This window comes from Aethalodelphis obliquidens, unplaced genomic scaffold, assembly GCF_003676395.1.
Source record: "Aethalodelphis obliquidens isolate GAN/ISIS:26980383/991018 unplaced genomic scaffold, ASM367639v1 scaffold47, whole genome shotgun sequence".
In the NCBI taxonomy this organism is placed as follows: Eukaryota; Metazoa; Chordata; class Mammalia; order Artiodactyla; family Delphinidae; genus Aethalodelphis; species Aethalodelphis obliquidens.
The window spans coordinates 15,439,076-15,461,249 of record NW_020837991.1 but is presented as its reverse complement, the minus strand read 5'-3'; the positions used below and the strand labels follow the sequence as shown (position 1 = coordinate 15,461,249).

Sequence of the window (22,174 nt, the reverse complement as noted above, 5' to 3'; positions counted from 1 at the left end):
TCAGCCTTCAAAATATTGTGCGTGCACCTCATTAGAAGAACCTGAAAGTTGGCAATGGTGTCTGAGGAAGTGCAATTCCCAGGCTTTCTGCTCCAGAGCCATCAAGGAAACCATGGGAGAGGCGAGAAGGCTGCCAAGGGCCTGTAGATAGTACTAGACCTGATAGGGAGGACAGAATAAGGCAGAGAGTCTGGGGAAGATGTGACTGGCAAGTGTGAATATGCTGAGTGTGAAGTTCTGGCAGGGCATCGAGTTGAGTGTTGAGAAGGTCACTGGACAGCCAGCTGTGGGCTTGGAGATTTACATTTGGAAATATGAAGCAAAGGAGGTAGTAGATGAGATTGGAAAGAAAGACAGAGACAGAGATAGAGCTAGCGGAGAGAGGGAGAACAGAAGACTGAGATCCTGGCCATGAGGAGTGGCCCTCTTTAAGTGATGGGAGAAGGAGACCTCAGTAGGAGACAGAGACATGTTTAGACGGGAAGGAGGAGAATGTGAGAGTGTAGCCATGAAGGCAAGAGAGAGCAAAACTTCAAGAAGCAAGGGGTAGCCAGTGTAGGCAAAGGCTTAAGCCAAAGGAGTTAGGAAAGGTGAGTGAGTGGGGTGATTTCAGATCTACTGATGATGAGAAACAAGTCTGCACGTAGGCATCAGGGCAGAAGTTGGGTAAAAGGTAGTTGTTGAGATTAATTTGGTGGGAATAAACGTGAAAACAGAACATATAAACTGTTCTTTAATATAGGTGGTGGAGAGAGGAGAGAAAAGGGGAATACGTTGCAAAGGGAGAGAAGGGACAAAGGAAGATTCCATTAGGATAAAGCTAATGTTAATTTGTTTGACATCTGATTTAAAAAAAAAAAAGAGCTCATGGAGAGAGAGGGAGAGAGAACAGCTGCCCAAGGGTCAGGATGAGAGCAAAGGTCCATAAGATATGGGAGAGGATGGAATCCAGGGGTCCGGTAGTGGCCATGGCAGAGGGGCTCAGGGACCTGTGTCTGCAAGTTTTCTTATTGGCATTGCTATTGAAATGATCATGGATGTATTGAATTCCCCCCCCCAGAGAGTAGGGTGCCAAAGCAAGGACCACAGCAACATGTTTGCAGAGTGATAACCATCCAGTATATCCAAATAGAAAATCTGGAAATGAGCACCATTGTGAATACCTGCCCTCTTCTGTACGTTTATCGACTGCTGTGTGGTCATGACAACTCCCTATTGCAGGCTGTGCTTACTGCACCTACTCACCCAAAAGAAGAACAGTGGCATTAGATTTACTCAACTTCACCAGTTTTCTTGGCTGTAGAAAAACTGCAGCATCATTTTAGTGCCCCTATTATAGCCTAACAAGAGAGAGATAAGTTCTAGGGAAACTGTGTTCTAATAGGTTACTGGAGTATGGGCCCTTTCCCTCTCCTTTCCAATCTGGGAGAAGTCTCTGTAGTTTGTGCTTAAATGTGTTCTTCTTCATTTGGAAGAGGCAGGGAAGAAAGATGAATGAGCTGCTCATTACTTGGACATTTGTGTAGTACAGGCCTATGGAATTTACCAATATTTCAATAAACCTGCATGAATGGATGGAAAGCAGAGATCTGCAGTTTCTCATGTTTACAGAAAGGGTGGGGGGGAAAGGACTTCAGGCCATAGATCTGAAAGTTCTAAAACAGAATAGCTTTAAGATAAAAAGCGGTTAATGTTGTATAAATCTAGGCATGCTACCATGATAATTGCTAGCAATTCAATCAACATAGTATATTATATTCTCACTCATTTACATTTTGAAAATCCTGTCACTTGACAAATTTTGAGTGTTTATCAGTACTTAGTGTCTGTTATTTTTTCTTTTGCAATACGTCTGAAAACTTCTGCTTTCTCTGGTGCTTTTGCATATCAACAAAAATTTATTTTTTAAAGTTAGTTTTAGGGCATAGGTTCTCTGCCTTTTCCCCCAATTATCCTTGCTTCTTCCTTTCTGAAGCAACGACAATTCAAGGGTAAATGGGCACTCTTCTCACCAAAAGCCATTGTATTTCCAACACCTATTTCATTGGGCAGAAATGTGCATTAAAAGTTCTGTATAAAAGCTTGTATTCCACGACAAAAAATACTTGACAGTCGACTCTTATTTAATGTTAACCTTCTGGTTGGGGAATTTTGCAGTTATTGGTACTAGTTTTATTAGACTAGCTATTCCTTAGCAGCAGATACTCTGATGTGGTTATTCTTTATTTTCTCATAGCCATTCGAGGTCAAGAAGGACACGCGCTAAATAGCGGAGGAAACCTGAACATCCCAGACTGGGGTGGGTAAATACAGATGTGCATGGAAAGTAATGAGGCCAGTACTCCATGTAGGAATATGTACAGTTGGGGGAATACTACCTAGAGGCTCTGGTTGACACTGTTTGAAAGGCAGTTACTAAACTTCCATGAAACTGTGAGCATAACTTTAAATGTATGTAATTCAGTTGGAGGAGCCTTAAGTAGTTTAGCTAACAGTGATACATTCAGTAGACATACGGACTACCATGCACACACTTAAGCCATATTTCTCATTAAGAAAACTTCATAGCAAGCAATTTAAAATTTGTAAACAAAATCATGAGTTAGTTTGAAAATCCCTTTTCTGTCCAGCTAAATCCTACTCATTTCCAAAAATTCAGCCCATGTCAACACCTCTGAAGAGCCTCTCTTAGGCTCTTGGATTTCTTCACCTCCATGACATCTTCTCCTGGCACTTATTACGCACAGGGTAATTGTTGGTTTGCCTGTTTCACGCACTTAGCTGATTTTCTTTATTTGAGTTGCTGGTTATAGCGCAAAGCACATAGTAGGCATTCAATAGATGATTATCAGATAAAGGAATAGATAAATGAATGAGGGGATAACGAATGAGTGAGTGAGTAAATGAGGGAATAAGTATTCATATTACAGAAGGAGTTGTTTTTAAGTTTTCCACCATTGGAATTAAAACTAGATGCAGGGCTTCCCTGGTGGCACGGTGGTCGGGAATCTGCCTGCCAATGCAGGGGACATGGGTTCGAGCCCTGGTCCGGGAAGATCCCACATGCCACGGAGCAACTAAGCCTGTGTGCCACGACTACTGAGCCTGTGCTCTAGAGCCCATGTGCCACAACTACTGAGGCCCACACGCCTAGAACCTGTGCTCCGCAACAAGAGAGGCCACCGCAATGAGAGGCCCACACACCGCAACAAAGAGTAGCTCCCGCTCGCCACAAGAGAAAGCCTGCGTGCAGCAACGAAGACCCAATGCAGCCAAAAATAAATTTAAAAATTTATTATTTAAAAAAATAGTTAAAAAAAAAACCCACTGGATTCATCTGGGACTTCCCTGGTGGCTCAGTGGTTAAGACTCTGTGCTCCCCATGCAGGGGGCCCGGGTTCGATCCCTGGTCGAGGAACTTGATCTCACATGCATGCCACAACTAGGAGTTCGCATGCTGCAACTGGGGAGGCCATATGCCTCAACTAAGGAGCCGGCGAGCTGCAACTAAGACCCGGTGCAACCAAATAAATAAATAACACAGTGATTTTTAAAAAAAGCAACTATATGCCAATAAAAATTAATTGAAAAAAGAAAACTAAATTTATCTAAATATGCTTTGTGTCTACTTTTCAGCATCAGCTGTGCCCCAGGTGAAGCTAATCAGTATATAACTCACAACTCAGGGATGTTCCATCCACCCAGGGTAAATTGATAACCACTGTGTGACGTCGATAATAGAAAAAGACCTGAGATATACACTGGGGTCCCTAACAAACTCACAAAGAGTAGTAGAACCAAGAACCCTGTACATGAAATTGTTTCTATAATATTTAATAGCTCCAGGTACTATGTGAATAAGTGTTTTAGGAGGATGTGAGAATATAACAGAGAGCCCCATAAGTTAATGTGCAAGAATCTGTTTATAAAAAACACAAATCCCTGGCCTCCACTCTCAGAGATTCTGGATCACTAAGTCTCAGGTGGACCTGGGAGTCTGAATTTTAATGAGATTCTTCCCCACCCCCACCTTGGTGATTTCCTGCAAGTGTTCCGGAGAAAACACTTTAAAAATTCTTTTTCTTTTTCTGGAGAAAAGACTTTTCAGTGGACTAAGGAGAGACTCTGATGGGCCAGAGTTATCAGGAAAACAGAGGTGGGACTTAGGCTGAAGCTTGGTGGATGCATGATATTTGGATAGGCAAGGAGGGAAGGGAAGAAATCTCCTTTGTCTTATGGTAATTGGCAGAAACCTCTCTGTCCAAATGCCAATCATTATGTTGATTGACAAAATGCACTTTCATGACATTGCAGAATAAGACATATTTCTCTGTTTCCTTTTTTGTTTTTAATCTAACACAGAAGCAGGTTTTAAATTGACTTCTTTTTTCCCAGTTTTCACTTTTACCTGTTAAATCTTGACATGTTTCTACACTTCAGAGTTTCTAAGGATCAAGCGTGCCAGTTATTGCCATCTCTTGAGTCATGATGATATTTTAAACAAGGACTACTGGGTGAAGAGTAGTGCAACATGAAATGTCTCCCTCTGTGAACACCACCAAGAGACCACCTCTTCCGTCGTCCTCTCCAGTATGACTCGGATGGTTACAAAAGTTTTGTGGGAGTGCTGGTGGCGTTTCCATGTTTATAGACGGGTACCATAAAATAGGCTGCATCAGAAACATACCTATCAGCTGTGCTGCTGAAAGCTTGGTGGTGTGTTCTTCAAAGCAAAGCAGACTTTGAAGGTGTTAGTTGTTTGAAGATTGCCCATCAGAAGGAACACGTTTGTGGACAGTTCAGAGAGCTGAGAGGGACTAATTCTGTAGGCTGGTAATCAGTTTGGCACAAGTGAAAGAAGGGTGACAGTTGATATCTACCTGGGAGAGGAGAGAAGAGTCTCAATAGTGAAAGCTCAGTCACCCAGCAGAGGGTGATAAGTAATACCCAATGGGAAAAGACCAACAAGACTAACACCCACTTGCCTGTCTTGAGTTTTGGTAATCAGTCACCTAGAGAGGACTGTGTACAGTCAGACAAGCAGGGCAGGCACTCACTGAGAAGTAGTTCCGTATATGTCTTCAATTCTGACAATACAGCTATGGAAGGCATTATATTTTAGCACCAGTATCTGGTTCTCTTCTCCTTGCTAGGTGCTCAGAAGATGAAATTTACCATCTGCCCTAGCCTTCAGTTGGGTCACGTGACTAGTTCTGGCCAATGGCCTTTAAACTGAAGTGAGTTCTGGAATGAGACAGTAAAAATCCCTACGGTGTTCCCCAGTTTCTCTGTTCCCAGCCGCGCCGAAGGCCTCTCATGTTGAGAGGGTGAGGCAGCCTGAATACTTGAGTTACCCCATTTACAGGAAGATCATAATATTTATCATCCAACCAGGACAGTGTTGGGATGAAAAGGGTGCTATTAATAATTATGCCAGGACAAGAGACATAAACTGGACCATCCTGGGAAACCAGGACATAGAAGCACCCCACTCCTGGAGGACAGTCGGTTGCCAAGGTACCCAGACCGTGTGTCAACAAGCAGTTCAGTTATTTCTTAAGTCACTGAAATGTTGGGGTTGTTTGTTAACCCAACATAACCTGTGCTATCAGTACTAATAAAGTAGGTTATTCTCCAGGCCAGTTGTTGTCTGAAATTGCAGAGTGGTGCAGTAGCTCTTCTGTACTTGCTGAAAAAAGGCAAAGACGGTGGCTGCCTCCAGCAGGCGTTGACTTGATTGACTGATGTTCCCAAAGAGCCTATTTTCTGTCCTTCTCACATCACCACCGAACTATCTACCATTCACAGAGCCTTGACTTCCAAAAGTTCGTTAAAGCCATGAGGAAAAACAAGTACCCACTTACATAGCATTTCACATTTTGTCTCATTGCATCCTCATAACATCCTTCTGGGGTAAGTAGGACTGACATGGTATATCCATTTCATAGATAAGGAAACTGAGACTCAGTAGATGTAAGTGATTTGTTGGAAGTTACATCGCTAGTGGAAATATCTCCATCCAGACCCACTTATGTCACTTTAGGGAGTATAGGGGACTCCCATACATAGACTTAGTGTACCGTGGCCACAGGACTCAAGGCTAGGAGAGGATTTGGTAACACCACATTTCTGGATGTGATGTGCTTTGCAGTACTATCTGCTTGCTTAAGAGCAGCCACCCTAAAATACTGTGGATCAGATGTCATAAGCAGCATGTGAATAAAAGAGCAGTCCCACTGAAGGATGCCCTGTGGTGTCCAGGAGGCTCCAGAGGCCAGTTTTATGGATGCTTAAAACATCCCTTTGCCACTGTTGCCCCAAAATTTAACACTATGATTTGATCCCAAACATGGCCAATTAGATTTTCCTGCCTTTCTTTAACGTTCTCACCAAAAAAATTAAAATAAAAAAAATTTTTTGAAAGAGGACAGACTAATATACTGTGATGCCTTGGACATGATTCAGATCCAGTGGACTATTGGTTACACCTCTCTGAGCTTTAATGACTTGACACTTGTTTGGAGTCCTTCCCCTTCATCCCCCAGACGAGTCCAAGCCGTGCTACCTGGCTGTTGAGGGTGCTGCCTTCCCCGGGTGGGGAGATTCTAAGCACAGGGGCCCAAGGGGTAAACCCCACCACCAGGAGAGGTGGAGATGAGAAACTTGTTGTTTGAGAAAAGGTCACAGACAACCACAGCGCCTGCCAGCCACTGTGGAAGCGGGAGAGCCGAGTTCAGGACATTGGACCTTCAGAGACCTCCCGGCCCCACGTAATGTCAAACGGTGAGAGCCCTCCCAGAGATCTCCGTCTCAACACAACCACCCAGCTCCACTCAACGACGAGCAAGCTCCAGTGATGGACACCCTATGCCAAACAACTAGCAAGACAGGAACACAACCCCACCCATTAGCAGAGAGGCTGCCTAAAATCATAGTAAGTTCACAGACACCTCAAAACACCACCAGACGTGGACCTGCCCACCAAAAAGACAAGATCCAGCCTTATCCACCAGAACACAAGGACCAGTCCCCCGCACCAGGAAGCCTACACAACCCACTGAACCAACCTTACCCACCGGGAGCAGACACCAAAAACAACAGAAACTACAAACCTGTAGCCTGTGAAAAGAAGACCCCAAACACACTAAATTAAGCAAAATAAGAAGACAGAGAAACAAACAGCAGATGAAGGAACAAGATAAAAACCCACCAGACCAAACAAATGAAGAGTAAGTAGGCAGTCTACCTGAAAAAGAATTCAGAGTAATGATAGTGAAGATGATCCAAAATCTTGGAAATAGAATGGAGAAAATACAAGAAACGTTTAACAAGGACCTAGAAGAACTAAAGAGCAAACAAATAATGATGAACAACACAATAAATATAAAATTCTCTAGAAGGAATCAAAAGCAGAATAACGGGGCTTCCCTGGTGGCGCAGTGGTTGAGAGTCCGCCTGCCAATGCAGGGGACACGGGTTTGTGCCCCGGTCCAGGAAGATCCCACATACCGCGGAGCGGCTGGGCCTGTGAGCCATGGCCACTGAGCCTGCGCGTCCGGAGCCTGTGCTCCGCAACGGGAGAGGCCCGCGTACCGCAAAAAAAAAACAAAAAAAAACAAAAAACTGAATAACTGAGGCAGAAGAACGGATAAGGGACCTGGGAGACAAAATAGTGGAAATAACTACCGCAGAGCAGAATAAAGAAAAAAGAATGAAAAGATTTGAGATTTGAGGTGCAGTCTCAGAGACCTCTGGGACAACATTAAATGCACCAACATTCGAATTATAGGGGTCCCAGAAGACGAAGAGAAAAAGAAAGGGACTGAGAAAGTATTTGAAGAGGTTATAGTTGAAAACTTCCCTAGTATGGGAAAGGAAATAGTCAATCAAGTCCAAGAAGCACAGAGAGTCCCATACAGAATAAATTCAAGGAGGAACATGCCAAGACACATATTAATCAAACTATCAAAAATTAAATGCAAACAAAAAATATTAAAAGTAGCAAGGGAAGAACAACAAATAACATACAAGGGAATCCCCATAAGGTTAACAGCTGATCTTTCAGCAGAAACTGCAAGCCAGAAGGAAGTAGCAGGACATAGTTAAGTGATGAAAGGGAAAAACCTACAACCAAGATTACTCTACCCAGCAGGGATCTCATTCAGATTTGACAGAGAAATTAAAACGTTTACAGACAAGCAAAAGCTGAGAGAATTCAGCACCACCAAACCAGCTTTACAACAAATGCTAAAGGCACTTCTCTAGGCAGGAAACACAAGAAAAGGAAAAGACCTACAAAAATAAACCCCAAACACTTAAGAAAATGGTAACAGGAACATACATATATATACATATAATACATACATATTAACCTACATAATTTACATAATTACCATAAATGTAAATGCATTAAATGCTCCAACCGAAAGACATAGACTGGCTGAATGGATACGAAAACAAAACCTGTATATATGCTGTCTGCAAGAGACCCATTTCAGACCTAGGGACACATACAGACTGAAAGTGAGGGGATGGAAAAAAAAATTCTATGCAAATGAAAATCAAAAGAAAGCTGGAGTACCAATTATCATATCAGACAAATACACTTTAAAACAAAGACTATTACAAGAGACAAAGAAGGACACTGTATAATGATCAAGTGATCAATCCAAGATGAAGATATAACAATTGTAAATATTTATGCACCCAAAATAGGAGCACGTCAATACATAAGGCAAATACTAACAACCATAAAAGGAGAAATTGACAGTAATACAATCATAGTAAGGGACTTTAACACCCCAATTTCACCAATGGACGGATCATCCAAAATGCAAATGAATAAGGAAACAAGAGCTTTAAATGATACATTAAGCAAGATGGACTTAATTGATACTTATAGGATATTCCATCCAAAGGCAACAGAATACACTTTCTCAAGTGCTCATGGAACATTCTCCAGGATAGATCATATCTTGGGTCACACATCAAGCCTTTGTAAATTTAAGAAAACTGAAATCATATCAAGTATCTTTTCCAACAACAATGCTATGAGACTACGTATCAATTACAGGAAAAAATCTGTAATAATTAAAAACACATGGAACCTAAACAATATGCTACTAAATAACCAAGAGATCCCTGAAGAAATCAAGGAGGAAATCAAAAAATACCTAGAAACAAATGACAATGAAAACATGACCATCCAAAACCTATGGGATGTGGCAAAAGCAGTTCTAAGAGGGAAGTTTATAGCAATAAAATCCCACCTCAATAAACAAGAAACATCTCAAATAAACAACCTAAACTTACACCTAAAGCAATTAGAGGAAGAATGAAAAAACCCAAAGTTAGCTGAAGGAAAGAAATCATAAAGATGAGATGAAAAAGAAATGAAAAAGAAACTAAGGAAAAATAACAGAGATCAATAAGACTAAAAGATGGTTCTTTGAGAAGGTAAACAAAATGTATAAACCATTAGCCAGACTCACCAAAAAAAAAGCGAGAAGACTCAAATCAACAGAATTAGAAATGAAAAGGGAGAAGTAACAACTGACACTGCAGAAATGCAAAGGATCATGAGAGATTACTACAAGCAACTATATACCAATTAAATGGACAACCTGGAAGAAATGGATGAATTCTCAGAAAAGCACAACCTTCCGAGACTGAACCAGGAAGAAATAGAAAATAGAAGCAGACCAATCACAAGCACTGAAATTGAAACTGTGATTAAAAATCTTCCAACAATAAAAAGCCCAGGACCAGATGGCTTCACAGGCGAATTCTATCAAACATTTAGAGAAGAGCTAACACCTATCCTTCTCAAACTCTTCCAAAATATAGCAGAGGGAGGAACACTCCCAAAATCTTTCTATGAGTCCACCATCACCCTGATGCCAAAACCAGACAAAGATGTAACAAAGAAAGAAAACTACAGGCCAATATTACTGATGAACATAGATGCAAAAATCCTTAACAAAATATTAGCAAACAGAATCCAACAGCATATTGAAAGGAGGATGCACCATGAGCAAGTGGGCTTTATCCCAGGAATGCAAGGATTTTTCAGTATACGCAATTCAATCAGTATGATAAACCATATTAACAAATTGAAGGAGAAAAACCATATGATCATCTCAATAGATGCAGAGAAAGCTTTTGACAAAATTCAACACCCATTTATGATAAAAACCCTCCAGAAAGTTGGCATAGAGGGAACTTACCTCAACATAATAAAGGGCATATATGACAAACCCACAGCCAACATCGTTCTCAATGGTGAAAAATTGAAACCATTTCCACTAAGATCAGGAACAAGGCAAGGTTGCCCACTCTCACCACTGATATTCAACATAGTTTTCGTAGTTTTAGTCATAGCAATCAGAGAAGAAAAAGAAATAAAAGGAATCCAAATCAGAAAAGAAGAAGTAAAGCTGTCCCTGTTTGCAGATGACATGATACTATACATAGAGAATCCTAAAGATGCTACCAGAAAACTACTAGAGCTAATCAATGAATTTGATAAAGTAGCGGGATACAAAATGAGTGCACAGAAATCTCTTGCATTCCTATACACTAATGATGAAATATCTGAAAGAGAAATTAAGGAAACACTCCCATTTACCATTACAATAAAAAGAATAAAATACCTACGAATAAACCTACCTAAGGAGACAAAAGACCTGTATGCAGAAAACTATAAGACACTGATGAAAGAAGCTAAAGATGATACAAACAGATGGAGAGATATACCATGTTCTTGGATTGGAAGAATCAACATTGTGAAAAGGACTATACTACCCGAAGCAATCTACAGATTCAGTGCAATCCCTATCAAACTATCAATGGCATTTTTCACAGAACTAGAATAAAAAATTTCACAATTTGTATGGAAACACAAAAGACCCTGAATAGCCAAAGCAATCTTGAGAAAGAAAACCAGAGCTGGAGGAATCAGGCTCCTGGACTTCGGACTATACTACAAAGCTACAGTAATCAAGACAATAAGACACTGGCACAAAAACAGGCATATCAATCAGTGGAACAGGATAGAAAGCCCAGAGATAAACCCACACACATATGGTCACCTTATCTTTGATAAAGGAGGCAGGAATATACAATGAAGAAAAGACAGCCTCTTCTATAAGTGGTGCTGGGAAACCTGGACAGCTACATGTAAAAGAATGAAATTAGAGCACTCCCTAACACCATACACAAAATTAAGCTCAAAATGGATTAAAGACCTAAATGTAAGTCCAGACACTATAAAATTCTTACAGGAAAACATAGGCAGAACACTCTATGACGTAAATCACAGCAAGATCCTTTTTGACCCACCTCCTAGGGAAATTGAAATAAAAACAAAATAAACAAATAGGTCCTAATGAAACTTAAAAGCTTTTGCACAGCAAAGGAAAGCATAAGATGAAAAGACAACGCTCAGAATAGGAGAAAATGTTTGCAAATGAAGCAACTGACAAAGGATTAATCTCCAATATTTACAAGCAGCTCATGCAGCTCAATAAGAAAAAACCAAACAACCCAATCCAAAAATGGGCAGAAAACCTAAAAAGACATTTCTCCAAAGAAGATATATAGATTGCCAACAAACACATGAAAGGATGCTCAACATCACTAATCATTAGAGAATTGCAAATCAAAACTACAATGAGGTATCACCTCACACCCATCCGAATGGCCATCATCAAAATATCTACAAACAATAAATGCTGGAAGGGTGTGGAGAAAAGGGAACCCTCTTGCACTGTTGGTGGAAATGTAAATTGATACAGCCAGTATGGAGAACAGTATGGAGGTTCCTTAAAACACTAAAAATACAAGTACCATACGTCCCAGCTTTCCCACTACTGGGCATATACCATGAGAAAACCATAATTCAAAAAGAGTCATGTCCCACAATGTACATTGCAGCTCTATTTACAATAGCCAGGACATGGAAGTAACCTAAGTGTCCATTGACAGATGAAAGGATAAAGAAGATGCAGCACATATATACAATGGAATATGACTCAGCCTTAAAAAGAAGTGAAACTGAACTATTTGTAGTGAGGTGGATGGACCTAGAGACTGTTATACAGTGTGAAGTAAGTCAGAAAGAGAAAATCAGTATATACCGTATGCTAACACATACATATGGAATCTAAAAAAAAAAAAAAAGAAAACAAACAAAAAAATGGTCCTGAAGAACCGGGGCAGGACAGGATTAAAGATGCAGTTGTAGAGAATGGACTTGAGGACACGGGGAGGGGGAAGGGTAAGCTGGGACGAAGTGAGAGAGTGGCATGGACATATATACACTACCATATGTAAAATAGATAGCTCTTGGGCAGCAGCGGCATTGCACAGGGAGATCAGCTGGTGCTCTGTGACCACCTAGAGGGGTGGGATAGGGTTGGGGGGGAGGGAGACGCAAGAGGGAGGAGATATGGGGATATATTTATACATAAAGCTGATTCACTTTGTTATAAAGCAGAAACTAGCACATCATTGTAAAGAAATTATACACCAATAACGATGTTAAAAAAAAAACGAAGTAAAGAAAAATAGAAAACATTTTGGGAATTCCCTTCAACTCCGTGTGGAAAATTGCGAGTGAATGCAGCTCTCTGCTTCCCGCCCTCTCCACATCTGCCTTTCCCCAGGCAGTGATCTCCCCATGCAGGATTAGCGTAAGCCTGCCTACGAGAAAATTTATGTTGCTCTCTGTTCACATACAGCTGGCCCTGGAGTGAATATGATGCAGTAATTCAAATTAGACTAGCACCTTTCGATCTGTTTATGAATGGTGTTGCATCCCCATGAGTGAATTAGAGCACTGTGGTTCCTGGGCAGTGGTATTATACTTGCAAAATTTGTGCTGAATTAAAAATATATATCATCTAAGATAGAAATAAGAAATCCCAGGCCTCCAACATTTATCCAGAGTGAGTTTCAGTTTCAGTGCAGTTTTTCATTATTGTCACTATAGATTTACTGTTCCCAACTATGAGAGCCAGGATAAGCAGAGATTGGGTTAAGAACATCAAAGTCACGGCCAACCTGGGGATTGTCCCTGCTTACATGCTTAGATATTCTAGCTTCTAAGTGAGGAAACTCATTTGCTAAGGAAACAAGTTGGTGCAGTTGGGCGGAACCTAGTTCTAAACTAGTAAAGTTTCCGCATGAACAGTTTCATCCTGAAATTGAATATTAGTCAGCTTTTCCCCTCACTCCCTACCTTGAGGAAACCTTTGCACTGCAGTTAAACTGGGGAGGGAGGTTGGGTTGTCGAGGAAAGCAATGGGAGTAGAATGGGAAAAAGATATTTAAAAGCAAACGATATGTGAGGCCATGCAAAATATGTTCTTCATTAAGATAATTCTCCGATCTTTTCTCCCCCTAGCAGTAGAGCCCTGGGGTCTCTTAGCAGAGATTAGTCTGCTAGATGGTAAAGGATGTCCAGACTAGGGATTGAATCTAGAAAACCCTGGCCTTATAAGGATAATATTTTAACCACCTAAGCTAGTTAGTTGCAGATGAAGCATATGACCTGTGGACTGCATATTAAATGTGACAAAAAGAGCAGGGAGTTATTTCTAGGAGATATTTGATTTGTTTTACTAATGGCCAGGAGCCCTGCATCTTAGCCCCATGGGTCGCAGCTTAAGAATTAGGTACCCTGTAGCTGGTACCTCTCTCTTGTTACTACTTTTCTCTGACCAGTTACATCTACATATGGGTCTATGGGGAAATGAAAATATAAGGAGCCAGGAAATGAACGTGTGAAAAAACTGTTAGATTCATTCATTCACCCAAAAAAGAATGTATTGAACGCCGAGTCAGCAACACTGGCTGTGCTTAGCTGTTAAGAGATAAAATAAACAAGACACAGTCAGTGTCCTCAGGGAACTCAGAGATCATTAATAAGATGCTATAAGGCTATGAAGGAAAAGTACGCAGAGTGTAAAGAAAGTACAAAGGAAGGGCTTCTCCTTAAGCAAAGAAGAGCACCCACTTGGTGGTCCACCATGCTCAGGCACAAAGGAGATTGTGGGTTTTACCTTTCCAGGCTTTCTTCAGATTCTGTGCGATTTTGAGGCTGCCTGGAGGCCCAGTGGGCCTGCTATGGCAGGTCAAGGGCACCCTTACAGACGTGTCTGAAGATAAACTGGCAGGTCAGCACGCTCATTGGAGGTGGCGACCAAGATTCAGAACAGTGTAGCAAGCAGAAGCTACGGTGAAGGTCAGAGTGCCATACATACCTCCAGGCTCTGTTCAAACAGAACAAACAGACTGGGAACAGCCTCAAGACCTTCAGACATAGAAGCAGAAGGGCCAGCAACAAATCTGGAGACAAGTGACTTCTCTCCAGATATAAGATAACACCATACCCAAGTCTCCTTTCTCTGTAAAGACTGTGATCCATGCAACCAGACCTGCATACACCTAGGAACCATCTGTGGAAGAAAAGCAGTTGCTTCTCTTCAACATTTTCACCCAAGAGATAAGGTCTACTTTTAAAAACAGATGAACAAAACGTTGTCAGTAATTTAGTATAAACAATTTTTAATATACAAAAAGTTGAATGAATTTTACAGCGAACACTGTATACCCAACAACTAGATTCTGCCACTCACTTTTACTGTACTTGCTTTACCGTATGTCTAGCCATGTATCCATCTCTCTCTCCATCCATCTATCTAATCGTTGATGCATTTCAAAGTAAACGTCAGGCATCATTACATTTCACCCCAAATCATGTACATACTTGAGCATGTATAGCACTAATTAAAGTTCCATATTTGTTTACGGTGCATTTTTTCTTTCAAGATAAAATTTATATACAGTGATATACGCAGATCTTAAATGTAGCCTTTGATGAATCCTAACAAATGCTTACACCTGTGCAATACAAACCCCTGTGGAGATAGAATGTCAGTGTCATCCCAGGAAGTTCCTTGTGTCCCTTACCAGTCAGTCTCTGCCCTCCCTGGCAATCACTGTTCTTAAATTTTACATCATAGATTAATTTTTCCTGCACTAAAGTTACATACAAATGGAATCACGTAGTATTTAGTCTTTTGTGTATGGCTTCTTTCACTCAGCATAATGTTTGTGAGATTCTTCCATATCATTGCACACATCAGCTTATTCCTAATGTTGCTGAATAGGATTCCCATGTGGGAAATACACACAGGCGCGCCTTGTCGTATTGCACTTTGCTCTGTCGTACTTCCCAGATACTATATATATTTTTCTTACAAATGGAAGTTTTGCGGCAGCCCTGTTTTATCAGATGATAGCATTTTTTAGCAGTATTTTTAACTGAGGTATGTACATTGGTTTTTAGACATAATGCTATTGTACATTTAATAGACTACAGTGTAGAATAAACATAACTTTTATATGCAGTTAAAAAACCATTTGTGTGACTTGTTTTATTGCAATATTTGCTTTATTGCTGTGGTCTGGAACCAAACCGGCAATATCTTTGAGGTTTACCTGTTAACACAGTTGCTTATATATTCTGATGATGGACACTTGTTTCTCAATGGATTTAAAAATCCGTCGTGTTAGACAAAGTGTAGGATTTGTAGTAAGATTTGGGCAAAAGTTAATGCTAGTCAGCACGTGGAGGCTCAAGACAAAAGATGTTTGATTATATACAAAATAAATGGATTGTATTTTTTCTGAATATCCCAGTGGCAGTGTGCTTAAATTTTTTAACCCTGCTAATAGTCATCCAAGGAAAGACTGTCTTGTAAGCATTTCTCTTCTTTCCAGCAGATACGGGAAGGATGCTTGTCCCCATTTTGGCCTTTGACCTTGCCAGATGAGTGCTGTTCTCTATATGGGGTCACATGGGATGACTTCATAGGGAGGAGGCTCCAGGTGAAGGAGAGGTGCTGCAGTGACTCAAGCCCCTCAACCTTCTTTCTATTTGAACCCCAGTCCCTTTCTTCTTGTCTTTAAAATGAAATTCAACCATGGCAGCACCCTTGCTTAAACTGACACACTTTCTCAAAATGAGAAGATTGGTAGTCAAATACAGTGAAACACAAGGAGAAGCAATTTGCACGTCACAGCGGCAGCTGTCAACAAAGTGCACGGTGTAGGTGAAGAGAATATGGCAGGTACTTCTAGCAGAAGTGGGTGGGTTCTGGTCTTGCAGCCTCTCACATAGGAAAATATGGGGAGATATTGAGTAATTGCATTATTAGTTTCATTTTTATTTAATGTGATTAATCAGCAAATACATAGCTTAAAATATTTCTTAAGAACAAAAATATGATTCGGTTCAGCTTTTAGTTCAAAGAGCCTCATCAGTTACTAGTTTGAGCCGGGGAGTGTGGCTTCTTGTTTTGTGTTCATTTTGTTCTATTTCTGTCAAAAATGACAGGCTAAACTGAATATCTGATCACAAGAGTCACAAAAGAACGCTTCAGTCTAATGTTCTGATCAGTTCCCAGAGTGTCATTAGGCAAAAGAGAGGGCTAAATTTGGGGAGGAAGGAAGGGATGTGGAAGACTTCACTTTCCTTTACCTGCTATTAGAATGAACAGCTCCCAGTGTGCCCTGGGATTGTGTTTTCTAATAGTATTTTCATTATTGAATGAGTCAAGTTCTTCAGGGCTCAAATCATATTCTCTGATGGTAAAGAGACTCCTGACGTTATCAGGCCCTGAATGATTAGGTAGTTTCCTGCCTTGAAAGGATTCAGGAAACCATTGTCTTTGAATATTCACTTGCAGAAGGATCTTCCTTTGTTAGGTGGGGAAACTGTCTCTGTGAGACATGGATGCAGATCCAATGACAACTTCCCCAGTCATCTGCTCTTTAGAAGGGGATCTGTGACAAAGGTGGACCCCTGGGTACAGGGAGAAGATTTTGTTTCAGATCCTCACTAATCCAGCTCTTACGTGCTTTTGAATTGTTATTCTTCTCATGTGTTCTTTTTTAATGTCCTGTTTTTCTAACTAAGTTAGTGTCCTTTTTAAGCAAAACCTATGTTTTTTTCTTCCCCTAGAGGAAATACTATAGGAAAAATTTATTAATTTAATGATATGTACCTTAAAACACGGAACCTACATTCAATTAAATGCAATTCCTACATTTATATCTGTTACTTGAAATATAGTGTTTGCATATGAATTTGGTTTATTTTTTCTGACTTGTGTAGGACTTAACTTTTTAAAAATAGTTCACTTAATGTACATTAGAATTTATTGCATCTCACTAAGTATAATTTTGGCCTAGACAGTTTTTAATTATGATGGCTACTTGACTGGTATTTAGAGGAAGAAAGGACTTAATCTCAGGTCAGACAAAATGAAAAAACAAAAAAGAACTAGAAGACTTTAATTAAGGTAAGTGTTTAAGGATAGATTGAACCAATCAGCAATTTAAAAACAAAAACAAAAAACTCTACCCATGCCTGACCTGGGGAAAGGAATTATGTTATTTTTAGTCACATCTGAGAAACAGATGATAGATTATTCTGTGTGCAGACTGGTAATGCAATCCCTCATACATCAGCTCTCAGAATAATAAAACAAAGTAAAATGTCATTGGGCATTACACTACAATGGATGATCCTTCATAGTCTTTGATTTTCGGGAAAATAGAGAAGTTTGCTAAATGAGAATTTTTTTTAAAAGATATCATTAGGGAATAATGGTATATTCCTATCAGATTCAAAATATTTCTCTGTTAGCAGATTCATAAAGGTTATGAAAGATGAGACAACTTAATTTTTTACCAAGGGTAGGGCTGGGTCCCTACAACTCTGTTCCAAGCTGTAGCTTGGAAATGAAATTGGTTTTAATTAATCATGAATTTGTGCCAGAAAAGTGTTCACCCTGTTACCGTGGGTCTAGGCTGTTTGAGATCCTGTTTTAACAACTTTCTTTCCACCTTCTCTCTTTTCTTTCTTTTTTTTTAAACTTGGAAGCCAAGAAGAATGGGTGGAAGGTGAATAAACGTTTTTCTTTTTGATCCAGCAACTTGTGCGTAGAACTTTTAATTATACAGAAGAGATAATTCAGCAAGATATGCACTGAGACAGAATTGTATTTTAATTTATTGATGACAAAGACAAGATTTTATTTGAGTTTTAACTGTTGGCCGATAATTAAGCCAAATGTTTATCAACGAGTAAAATAAGGATTGAAATAAGAAAGACGTTCAATCTCTGTGTGAAGATAGGAAGAAAGTAGACTAATATTTAGGAAACAAGAGGCTAGTCCCTGCTGAGTGATGTTGAGCAAGTTATTACCATTATCATTTTTCTTATTTATGGTAGATTTAGTAAATATCGTGGAAAATCTACTGTCATTCAAGAGGTTGTCTCTGTTTATATAAAATGAAATAAAGTATTAGAAATTGGCTTTCATCACTTATTATTTCAGAATTTGTGACTTCTTCACACCTATTTTTTTCACATAAAGCTCTCCCCAGGTCAGAAATAATATTGTTGCTTTCTTGGGTTCAGCATCCAATAGGTTTTCACAAAGACAACTCTTAATTAGGCGTTAAGACTCCTCTTCATTTCAGATCATTTCCCTGAATGTAAATAAGTCCTAAAAGGATGCTGCTTTTACAGTCATGAAAATGGTTTAATCCTAATTCCCTGTCCAACTAACCGTGATCCCGTAAGTAAGCCATTCAACCTTTCTGGACCTTGGCTTTCTCCTCTACCACAGAGATATAATGATACTTTAAAAGTGCATTATAATGATTAATAGACGTGAGAGGTCTTTGACAAGTTAAAAGTACTATTTAATTTTATTATCATGAATAACATAAGATACGTGAAAATATAGGGAACAGACTTCGCTTTCTTGGCTGGATGCGCGAAGAGATGGCTTGAGTAAATGTATAGTCACAAATCATTCTCTGCGCACTCATAATCGGTGTCTACCGTCTTCTCGAAATCCTGAATGGATCCTGGTGCCATCCCCTGTGAAGGCAGAATTTCCCCAGTTACCATCCAGGTTTGGATTGGCCCGGTTCATCCGCAGTGTCTTTACTCTTCCGCTAAGTGGTGATGCGCCATATGAGTAGTTGGCATTCTGAACCACGCTGCCTTGGTTACTGTAAGGGTCTTGTCACTTCTGGGAATTCAGGGGCCTCCTAGAGCCCCTGATTTGTCTCCCTAGAAGCCCTAGTGAGAGAGAGATGCTGGGCCAGCCTGCTTCCCCCGACACATCTCCTAAACTAGGATTATATTGAGTCACTAAAATACATGCTTCAGGATGGGACTTGAAAAGACAGCCGGCTCAGGTTCTGGGCGTGAGAGCACTGTGTTCATTGTGTTTAGTTCGGGCAGCCTGCTCTCAGAGTTCTGGTCCGTGAATCCTCACGGATGAGTCCCAAGGATAAGGCCATTCGAACATAGTTTGAACATACACAGTCAGTGCCTGTTACAGAGTAGGCACTTAATATTTTTTAAAATGAATTAACAAGGGATTCATATAATGATGTCTACTGAGTACCTACTTTATCTGTAATTGAGGGAAGTACATAAATATATGACATGATTCTATATCAAATATTGTAATTTACTTCAGAAGACAAAGCATGCATACATGAAATCTTTGAGTATTAAAGTGGAGAGTTTTTAAGTGATAGAATGAATGATTTAAAGTATAGGACTCAGGCTTCCCTGGTGGCGCAGTGGTTGAGAGTCCGCCTGCCGATGCAGGGGACACGGGTTCGTACCCCGGTCTGGGAAGATCCCACATGCCGCGGAGCAGCTGCGCCTGTGAGCCATGGCCGCTGAGCCTGCGCGTCCGGAGCCTGTGCTCCGCAACAGGAGAGGCCACAACAGTGAGAGGCCCGCATACCACAAAAAAAAAAAAAAAAAAAAAAAAAAGTGTAGGGCTGTAAGAATTCATAGAAGTAGGGGAATAATAAAGAAGTCTCTTAGGAAGTGAAACTTGAGGTGGATTTTGAAAGATGGATGGCCCATGAGAAGGTGAAAGGGTGTTGGCATTCCAAGAAGTAGTAACAGCCTGAGACAATGTCTGGAAATGGAAATGGGTGTGTGTGTTTTACTCTTTACTTTTGGGTTTGGGGGAGGGGGTTGGGAAGGGGAAGGGTTTGAAGTGGGTATTTAAAATACAATTATAGCATAAAATATATATTATAATATAACCTATAGAGTTACTCATAAATGTGCACTAAGATGTATTTGTAAAGATATTTCTTAATTCAAATAGCAAGCTTTTTTGAAGTAATTTAAATTCCATCAGCAAGGGAATGGTTAAATAATTTATGGTGCCTTCACATCATGGAATATTAGGAAGCAGTCGAAAAAAAGTAGATCTTTGTGTGCTGGCATAGAAAGACCACCATGGAAAGACATAACAGTGTATTAATGGTGAAAATGGATTCATGTAGGAGTTGTCAACTTTGAAAACTGATTTTAAAAAGTCAAAGTGGTATTTCAGGAAACTTACTGGGGTGGCACTGTGTCAAACTGAAAGTGAAGAGGGATGTTGGGAGATGTTTGCATGTGTACATAGTAGGCCAAGGATAGAGACCTGAATGGTAAAGAGAGAGAAGCCAAAGCCATTTTGCAGAATGATTGCAAAGGACTTCATGACAGATTCTTAATATAGGGGATGAAGGAGAGAGAAGAGAAAAGAGATTTCCAGGTTTAAGTTTAGGGAATAATATACTAAAGAATGATTTCTACTAACTGGAACAGACCCATGTTAATAGGAAACATTTCTTAAAGAAATCATCTATTCATTTATCTATCTACCTGTCTATTTACTTATTTATTTTTGCTTGTTTTTCAGGATGGAAGAAACAGTACGAAATCTACTGCAGAGTCAAGGACCTCCAGAACAGAAAAAAGAAGAAACTGTTAATATAATGGTCTATCAGGTACACCACGTGTCTTGCTCTTGGCTGGATACTGGTTGGCTTGTGTTGCTTGGATTTCTCTAGCTCTGTCCTCCCTAACCTGGAGATAAATAAAATAGGATGGTCCAGACCCCAGTGCTGGGAGCCACACCAGTCACCTCTGTTACCAGTCACCTCTGTTTGAGGAATACTGTACACATTCATTTAACTCATTCATTTCTTGTACTTTGTGAAAGGCATTGTAGGTTTGGTTGTAGGAAGGTGCAAAAAATACGTTTATAGAGATGCAGAGAGACCTATAGAAGTATCGCGGTACTCTGTGGTCAAGGCTGTAAGAGAGGCATGTACAGCATTCTCTGGAACACAGGAGAGGCGCTGACTCTTCCTGCCCAGGGAAGGTAAAGAATACCTCCCAGAGATCTGACATTTAAGGTGGACCTGAGGGGTAGAGAACAAGAGAAAGAATGTTCCAGGCAGAGGGAAGCCTAGGTAAAAGGGCAGTGGTATGCACGTGCATGGCAGGCTCCTGGAGAGTAAGAAGCTCACGGACACTGCATCATGGCTGGTGAGATGACAAGTTTGATGGTGAGACTGAGGGGACATGGAAGAGCTGGCCGAGGTTATGCCTGTCTTCTCAGCTCATGGGTGTGGTCTTGCTCCTCAGGCCATGTGGAGTCTACAGAGGTCCAGAGAGAGTCAGTGGTCAGTGCACTACCAAGTTGTCTTTTTTTCTTTTTTTAATTAATTAACTTTTTTGATTGCACCGCATGGCACATGGGATCTTAGTTCCCCGACCAGGGATCGAACCTGCGCCCCCTGTATTGGAAGTGCGGAGTCTTAACCACTGGACTGCCAGGGAAGTCCCAACAAGTGATCTTCTGATAGCCCTTATCCCACGGTGTTTTAACATTAGTGAAGTGACCAGGCTGGGAAGCAGGGCATCTAATCTGAGCATGACCCAAGTTGGCCATACAGATGAGAAGGCTCTGACAGCAGAAAGAGGCCAGGCACTCTATCTAGATCAATGTAGGACTTTCATTGAAGAGCACTGAAAATCACAAATAGGTACCCAATGTCCACTGCACGACTATGCATAGGGGGCTTTCAAAACCTAAAGAAGGAAAGGAAGTGGGCCAAAGTTTAAGCTGATCACTGGGCAGCCCTAGGTTTTGGCTAGCTAAAGAACATGTGGGTGTGGGGAGGCAATCCTAGGAATCCGGCTGGTAAAGATCGTTTCACACTAGCGTCCCTGAATTCACGGGTTCTGGGCTCTGCAACCCCACTTGTGATGACAAAGATC

The 22,174-nt window shown here is 40.6% G+C and overlaps 1 protein-coding gene across 6 annotated transcripts in view; it reads left to right on the top strand.

Moving 5' to 3' along the window:
* Positions 1–22,174, top strand: part of NCKAP5 (NCK associated protein 5) — a 1,064,528-nt gene that overhangs the window by 713,072 nt on the left and 329,282 nt on the right. For all 6 annotated transcript variants that reach the window (XM_027082618.1, XM_027082617.1, XM_027082619.1 and 3 more), the window contains one exon: positions 20,808–20,895. In XM_027082618.1, coding sequence (XP_026938419.1) covers positions 20,808–20,895 — 88 coding nt within the window. The remainder of the gene's footprint in view (positions 1–20,807; positions 20,896–22,174) is intronic.